Genomic DNA, 7,225 nt, shown 5'->3' with positions numbered 1-7,225 from the left:
GGACCGGGTGTGCGTCACGGAGGAGACGTCCGCGATTGTGGCGTCATCCAAGGGGCGGTGCCCGGAGACCCGGATGGAGCGGCGCCCGCCCCGTGACGTCAGGCGCCGGTAGCGGGAGGGCGCTAGTGCGCAGACGCAAAGAGCCGGCGCAGGCGCACGGGCGACGGGATGCGGGCCGTTCCTCCCGGCGTGCTCCGCGGCTCCCGGCTCACTCCAGCCCCTTGGCTGGTGGGACGGGTCCGAAATGGCCGCGCCCGGCGCTGGGGCGACTCGGCTGCTCCTGCTCTTGCTGATGGCGGCAGCAGCCCCCAGCCGGGCGCGGGGTAGTGGTTGCCGGTCCGGGGCCGCTGTGCGGGGGGTGAGTGCTTATTCGCTGTGCACATAGGGCGGGGTTGACGGAAATCGTGGGTCTTGGGCCTTTAGGTCGGTTAAGGTGGGAACGAAGTTGCGCAGGACCGAGAGGGAAGACGAGGTAAAAGAACCGGGGAAAGCGAGGCTGCAGTTCTGCGCATTCATGAGGCCGCACAACTGGGAGAAAGCGAGAGGATAGTTAGGAAGGCTTTAGCTCGTGAATATGCATAAGGGGGCGGGGCTCCTTATGGGATTTTGCCATCCCCTTTCTGGGCCTTAGCTAATCCCATTTTGGTTTTGTATTTTTTGCGGTACGCGGGCCTCTCACCGTTGTGGCCTCTCCCGCTGCGGAGCACAGGCTCCGGACGCGCAGGCCCAGCGGCCGTGGCTCACGGGCGCAGCCGCTCCGCGGCACGTGGGATCCTCCCGGACCGGGGCACGAACCCGTGTCTCCTGCAGCGGCAGGCGGACTCTCAACCACTGCGCCACCAGGGAAGCCCCCTAATCCCATTTTGGGATGGGACTTTGGCACCTGGGCGTTGGGTGCGGTGAAAACGAGGCTGCACCGAAAGAGAAGGTTGGGGCAAGAACTTCCTTAACATTCGGACGCTAGGGATCCTCAGTCATGAATATGTTTGAGGAGGTGTGGCCCGGGTGGAATCTTGGCAAATCAGACGTCGGGGTGGCTAAAATTAAAGAGGCGGGGGGGGGGGCTCTCGGAGGAGTTCCGCCTCCCGAATATGCATGAGAGGGCGGGATCTTGAGCTCGCGGATTAAAATCTGGAACGAGGTAGCGCAGGCTTGAGGACGTAGAGAGTCAGGAGAGATGTGGAGAGTTGGAGAAAAGGAAGGCATGGAATCTTGAATGTGCTTGAGAGGGGTGGAACTCGGGCGGCATCGTGGCTATTGGGGCTGTGAAGGTGAAAACGAGGTCACGTGGATATTAGCTTGGGAAGGATGCCTTTTAACTCATGAATAGTTATGATGCTAGGTGTGAAAGTGACCTGGAGATAGTTGCCTTGGAAACGAGGTTCCGCTATTTTGCAGGCTCTGGTTGTCTCTGGCCCGTCCAGATCATGAATTTTCATGAAATGGGCGGTTCCCGGTGGAATAGTGGGCAAGCGTCAGTGTTTGGATGTGGGTATGGAAATAAGGCTCCTGCCGCAGCCTGCGGGTCTGTCTGTCCTGGGGTCCGTGGGTCTGATGGCTGAGGGCTCTGATGGTCCTTACCTGGGGCCCTCTCTATCACCTGCAGGCGGGGGCGGAAAGTCGAGAGGGTGAGGGCTGCGGCGCCGTGGGGCTGCTGCTGGAGCACTCATTTGAGATCGGTGAGTCCAGCAACGTCCTGACCCGGACACTTACCCAGTGCCCTGTGTCAGGACCTCGGGTGCCACTCAGCGTGAGATACGCCATCCATTCACTTACAGCTTTGCACTTGGGAGTGTGTTTGCATTACACTGGGGAGGTGGGGGCGGCGGCGAACAGAAGCTCTGTCTTTGAAGACTCCCATACCTGTAAGACAAATGCCAGTTTCAGAAAGGTCGGTGTGGCAGTAATAACCTCAGAGCCGACTTTGACCAATTGCCCCATGCCCTTCCCTAGTGGTTAGATGTATTAACTCAAACATCTATATTAACTCAGACATCCTCAGAATAGTCACCCAAAATAGGTGTTAGGGATAACCCCGTTTTCCAGAAGAGGAAACTGAGGCTCGGAGGGATACCAGACAAGGTCCTTTTACAAGTGAATGGTAGAGGTGGGACCTTCTCTAAAGCCAAGCTTAAACTGCCACATTTCAGGCATCCAGACTCCCAGAGCATAGATGTCAGTGGGGCCCAGGGGCTCATAACCCAGTCTGAGGCCCCAAGCTCTGGGGGCACCTGTTTTAAACACTGAAGCTCGGACCCTCTGCAGACCTCCCCAGTCAGACCCTGGCATCTGCCCAAGAAAGCCCGGTGGTTGGGAGCTCCCGAGCTCTGCAGCCCCTGTATTCCATAGCTGGGGAAACTGAGGCCCACTTAAGTCACGTGAGCGACTCTGGGTCACCTGGCAAGGCAGAGGCAGGGCTTCAGAGACACGTGGGGCTGTCCCCAGTTTTTAGGTGGGAAAATGGGGGCTCGGGATGGGGAAGCAACCTGGTGGCTGCGAGGGTTGACGTCCAGGCTCCCGCACAGATGATAGTGCCCACTTCCGGAAGCGGGGCTCGCTGCTCTGGAGCCAGCAAGATGGCACCTTGTCGTTGTCGCAGCGGCAGCTCAGTGAGGAGGAGCGGGGCCAGCTCCGGGTGAGGACGGGACCCCCCGCTTTGCTGGGGCTGGGGGCACGTGCCTCAGAGCACAACACGCGTACTTCGGGGCCTCTGCCTGAGCTGTTTCCTCTGCGCAGCACCCTCTCTTCCCCACGGTTTTCGTACAGTCAGCTCCTCTCGCTCTGCTAGATTTAGCCAAGGTGCTTCACACTTAGTGCAAGATTTGCTTGTGAGGAGAAAGGGATTCCCACGGCAGCATGGTTAAGCAGGAGAACGTTACCTCTCCTGTGGCCCTGCTTTGTGGCCTCCTCCAGGTCCGCCTGGGTCCTCCCTAGGGAGGTGTGGGGCTGGCGGGGGCGGCGGGGAGGTTCCAGGCAGCAAGGTAGAGGAGGGGAAGAAGGAGGGCCAGAGGGAACAGCCGGCTTTGGGGGAAAGCTCGAGAAAGCTGCCACAATCCACTTCCACTCCGTCCCTTTGACCAGTTGGAGCTGCAAGGGAAGCTGGGGACGCAGGCTTTATTCTGGGCGGCTGCGGGCCCATGGGTGCCAGCGCTGTGGGAGAGATCAGGCTGAGGCCCGCCCGGCCAGCCTTCCTGCGTGGTGCCCACGTGATTCCTGTCACAGTCGCCCACAGTGAGAACCAGCCGCTCATATAACCGGGGAGGTCGGGTGTGGGGCTGGACCCAGACCTGCGGGAAGTGTCCTCGGGACTTACTCTGTCGCTGGGCTGGCCTCTGCTCTCCTCGTGGTGGTCTCCCCCCGGGTGGGGCACCCAGTGGGAGGAGTCTTGGGCTTGGCCGGGCCAGGGAGTGGGGAATGCTGGCTGGGCGAGACTGGGGAAGGGCCTTCCTGGTTGTGGGCCCAGTGGGTGTCCAGACCGGGTGGGGGCTGGGCACTGTCCCTCTCACTGCCACCCTCCCCTCTCTGCCCTGCAGGATGTGGCAGCGCTGAATGGCCTGTACCGTGTCCGGATTCCACGGCGGCCTGGGGCCCCTGACGGCCCAGAAGCCGGTGGCTACGTCTCCTCCTTTGTCCCCGCGGTGAGTCGGTGATGAGGTCAGCCCCCATCCTTGCTTTTCCCGCCCGCTCTAGCCTGGGTTCTACCCTTTGGCCTCCACTGTTCGAGCTCCAGCATTTAAGGACCTCGCCTTGCCCTCAAGGGTCTCCCGGGCTGGAGGGGGACAATCCAGTTGGTGGGCCCTGGGGAGGCCGTTGCTTCTGCTGGAGGTTGGCAGGGGGCCATGGAGGGCTTTGAAAGCTGCTTCGGGGGCCCTGTGGGGTGGGGAAGGAGGCTTGGGGGGGTGGCTGGTGTCAGCGAGGCCTGGGCAGCAGCCCCTGCTGGCCTCCCTCCTCTCACCCCCCTCCGCTCCTCCCCCAGTGCTCCCTGGTAGAGTCGCACCTCTCGGACCAGCTGACCCTGCACGTGGACGTGGCCGGCAACGTGGTGGGGGTGTCGGTGGTGACATACCCTGGGGGCTGCCGGGGCCACGAAGTGGAGGACGTGGACCTGGAGCTGTTCAACACCTCAGTGCAGCTGCAGCCGCCGGTCCCGGCGCCAGGGTGAGTACGGGTGCGGGGCGGTGGGCAGAGCCAGCCCTGTCCCCGCTGGCCCGGCCTTCCGCTGCCTCTCACTCCGGCCCTGCCCCTCCCCCCACCCTTCCAGGGTGCCGCGGGGTCTCCCGGCCCCTCATCCCCTCTCCCCCTTCTACCCCCACCCACAGGCCCGAGACAGCAGCCTTCATCGAGCGCTTGGAGATGGAGCAGGCCCAGAAGGCCAAGAACCCCCAGGAGCAGAAGTCCTTTTTCGCGAAATATGTGAGTGGGGTTCTGCCCGCCCCCGGCCCCTTCCCCAGCGGCTCCCCGCTCCCATCCTGAGCCCTCCTGCCCTGCTCCCCTCGCCCACGGCCCTCCGCTGGGCCTCCAGTGTGGAGGGCCTGCTTGGCTTCTCCGGCATGTCTATGCGCGTCCTCCTGGCCCCTGGCTTGAGCCGAGGACTGGAGCCCCGCACCCTGGCCTGCCGGCGTCGGCTTGTGGCGGTGCTCACGGGGCATCCGGTCTCAGCAAGTGGCCGGCCCGGAGCTGGGCAGTGAGGGGGACTGGGGACAGCCCCTCGGGTGCTGCGCTGGAGCACAAAAAGCACAGGCAGGGTCAGGCTTGCCTGTTGGGAGGGAGCGCACTGAGGAGGGCGTGGTCAAGGGAGGGGCGGGGTCCGACCTTGGAGGAGGCTGGGACCAAGGTCTGGGGGAGAGGATGAGGCCTGAACCAGGCTGTGAGGCTGGGGTGTGGGGGGCACATGGCAGAGACCTCGAAGGAACAGGGAGGTTTGGAAAGGAGGGAGCGGGTGGGCTCCGCCAGCCAGGCCTGGGGGGTGGGTAGGTGGAGGGGCTGTGCCGGGAGGTGCCCGGGAGGCTGGGAGCTGGCAGCCGAGGGTGAGCCTGTGCTGCTAGAGCAGCTCTTGAGGCCCAGGGCCCCGGGCGCTGGAGGCGCTGGGGCTGGAGGAGGTGGGCCCACCCCAGGCAAGGGCAGGGGACAGTGGAAGCCAGTGTGGCTGGGCCCTCGGGGCCTCGGGTGGGAGGATGCCGAGCCTGACTGCGCTGAGCGCCGTGTCCGTGGGGCCTTGGTTAGTGTGCCGGGAGCTCCTGATGTCAGGAGAGCCTAACTGCCGAGCTGCGGGGAAACTGAGGCCCAGAGAGGCCGAGAGCTCGCCCACCCCGGCTCTGCCCTCCCTGATGGCCGTGGGACGCCACAGCCGCCACTGGCCCTGACCTGCGCCCCCCTCCCTCCTCAGTGGCACCTCATCCTGGGGGGGGCCGTGTTGCTCACAGCCCTGCGTCCTGCTGCCCCCGGGCTTGCACCGCCACCGCACGAGGCCTGAGTGAGGACCGAGCCCCCTCCCGCCTCCCCCGTCCCTGCACCCCGCCAGCCCTTCCCCAACCCGTAGTGGAGTAGGGGACCTGGGCCCCCTTCCCTCACTGCCTCCCCTCACGCTGGCCCCCGCCTTCCCCACCCTGGGCCGGACACTGCTTATTCTCTCTTCTCTTCTCTCTGTCTCCCTGTTTGTCCGTCTGTCCTTCTGCCATCCTGTCTGGCTCACAGTGGATGTACATCATTCCCGTGGTCCTGTTCCTCATGATGTCGGGAGCACCGGACGCCGGGGGCCAGGGCGGGGGCGGCGGCGGCGGCGGAGGCGGTGGCCGGTGAGGGGCCCAGGGTCCGTGAGTGCCCCGTCCTCTTTCCCTCAGCGGACGCCCTTCCTGCCCAGCGTGCTCGTGTCCTTGGTCATCACAGGAAGGATTTGCCGGCCCCTCCTGTCTCCCCGTCGCATGAGGGTAGGAGAGCGCCCCCTCCCCAGGAGTCCCTTCCCTCTGGGCCTTGGCGTCACTGGTGGCGGAAGGGCGGCGGGTTCTGGGTCCTGCTGCACCCTGCCCTCCCCTGTGGCCCCGCTGTAGCCCCAGAGGCTTCCCTTTGCCACAGGATAGAGCCCAAGCTCCTGGTCCAGCTCTGACCTCACTTCTGGTTCCCCCCACCCCACCCCCTGAGGCCTGCAGTTTGGGAACATGCCTAGTTCTCTCCAGCCGCTGTGCCTTTGTCGTGGTCTTCTCGCCCTGCCTGGCCAGGTTAGATGATACCCCTAACTTGTCTGACACTGGATTGGGACACCAGCCTCCTGTCTGTCTGCCCTTGAGGGCACCCTGGGGCTCCTCGCAGCCCAGAGCTGGCACAGAACAGGGGTGGGCTGGCCACGGGTGCCCCCTTTTCCATCCCTCCGTGCAGCCCTGTCCCCTGTTTTGGCCTATATCTGCCCACGGCTGTTAGTGGGAGTTGAGAGTTCCTGCCATCAGGATGCCAGGCCCTCCATAGGCTTCTGGGCTTGAAGAAGTGATGTTGAAAGTCAAAACAAACATTTAGTGGAGTCAGGGGCCAGGTGATGTAAGTAGAATCCCTTTCCTGGCCTGGGTATCTTCCCTGGGACTTTGCTGGGTCCTTGCTATCTATCTCCCCTTCTGCTTTTGTCTGTTTAAAAACATTGACAAGGCAACATATTGAAATAGGTAAACATTTTGGAAAGTTACAACTTGCAGCAACCCAGTGCAACTGTTGACTTGGCTAAGAGGCGGTCAGGATGTACCGGCACTGCTGAATTCCCCTGGTCACTGTGTGTGCTATTCAGAAACACCAAAAAATGGCCGCCGTTGTCATGGTAACAGCTGCGTCAGGCTCCACGGTGTCTGTATAGCAGTTTATTAAACTGTCCCCCAAACGTTCAACGTTCAGCTTGCCTCCTGCTTTATGTGGTTATAAATAGCGCGACATCGCGGCTCTGTCGCTGATCTGCCTGTGATGTGACTTTGAATGACTTCGCGCAGACTCGTGACTCGAAGTAGAATACCAAGGCAGATTAGAGACGTTTTGTGAACAGGGGAAACAGCCGAGGAAGGTGCGCAGTGGAGCCTTGTCTCCGTGGTCACTTGATCATTTTAGTCCATTTGTTTTCCCTCCCGGAGTGTCTGTGCGGACACCAACAAACAGGAACGTGTGCTCTTTCCCCCTCCTCGCAGCAAAGGTACCGTGTTCGAGGTTGTACACTGTCCCGTGCTTGCCACTTGCCTCGTGCGCTGTGTCTTCT

At 62.5% G+C, this 7,225-nt stretch overlaps 1 protein-coding gene across 4 annotated transcripts; it reads left to right on the top strand.

Annotated features, from left to right (window-relative positions):
* The first annotated feature begins 194 nt into the window (after positions 1-194).
* On the top strand, positions 195-6,870 carry EMC10 (ER membrane protein complex subunit 10). Of its 4 annotated transcripts, XM_069540206.1 has the most exons (10): positions 198-358; positions 1,607-1,679; positions 2,526-2,635; positions 3,534-3,638; positions 3,977-4,158; positions 4,320-4,413; positions 5,695-5,927; positions 6,073-6,215; positions 6,476-6,528; positions 6,651-6,870. In XM_069540206.1, the coding sequence occupies exons 1-7, from the start codon at positions 245-247 to the stop codon at positions 5,797-5,799; spliced, it is 783 nt and encodes a 260-aa protein (XP_069396307.1). In that variant the 5' UTR covers positions 198-244; the 3' UTR covers positions 5,800-5,927; positions 6,073-6,215; positions 6,476-6,528; positions 6,651-6,870. The 4 variants fall into 4 exon arrangements, with proteins under 4 accessions (XP_059855780.1, XP_069396307.1, XP_069396308.1 ...); XM_059999797.1 differs by lacking the exons at positions 6,073-6,215; positions 6,476-6,528; positions 6,651-6,870 and adding an exon at positions 5,387-5,473 and having other exon boundaries at positions 195-358; positions 5,695-5,796; XM_069540207.1 differs by lacking the exons at positions 6,073-6,215; positions 6,476-6,528.
* The last annotated feature ends 355 nt before the right edge of the window (positions 6,871-7,225 follow it).

Source organism: Delphinus delphis, chromosome 20 (genome assembly GCF_949987515.2).
Source record: "Delphinus delphis chromosome 20, mDelDel1.2, whole genome shotgun sequence".
NCBI lineage: Eukaryota > Metazoa > Chordata > Mammalia > Artiodactyla > Delphinidae > Delphinus > Delphinus delphis.
This window is presented reverse-complemented; position numbering and strand designations above follow the sequence as displayed.

What these genes read in the sequence shown, in the direction of transcription:
- EMC10 (XM_069540207.1), top strand. Translation starts at nt 245, where the DNA reads ATGGCCGCGCCCGGCGCTGGGGCGACTCGGCTGCTCCTGCTCTTGCTG. An exon ending in AGGAGCGGGGCCAGCTCCGG is followed by an intron (nt 2,636 to 3,533) that starts GTGAGGACGGGA and finishes TCTGCCCTGCAG; the next exon opens with GATGTGGCAGCGCTGAATGG. An exon ending in TCTCCTCCTTTGTCCCCGCG is followed by an intron (nt 3,639 to 3,976) that starts GTGAGTCGGTGA and finishes CTCCTCCCCCAG; the next exon opens with TGCTCCCTGGTAGAGTCGCA.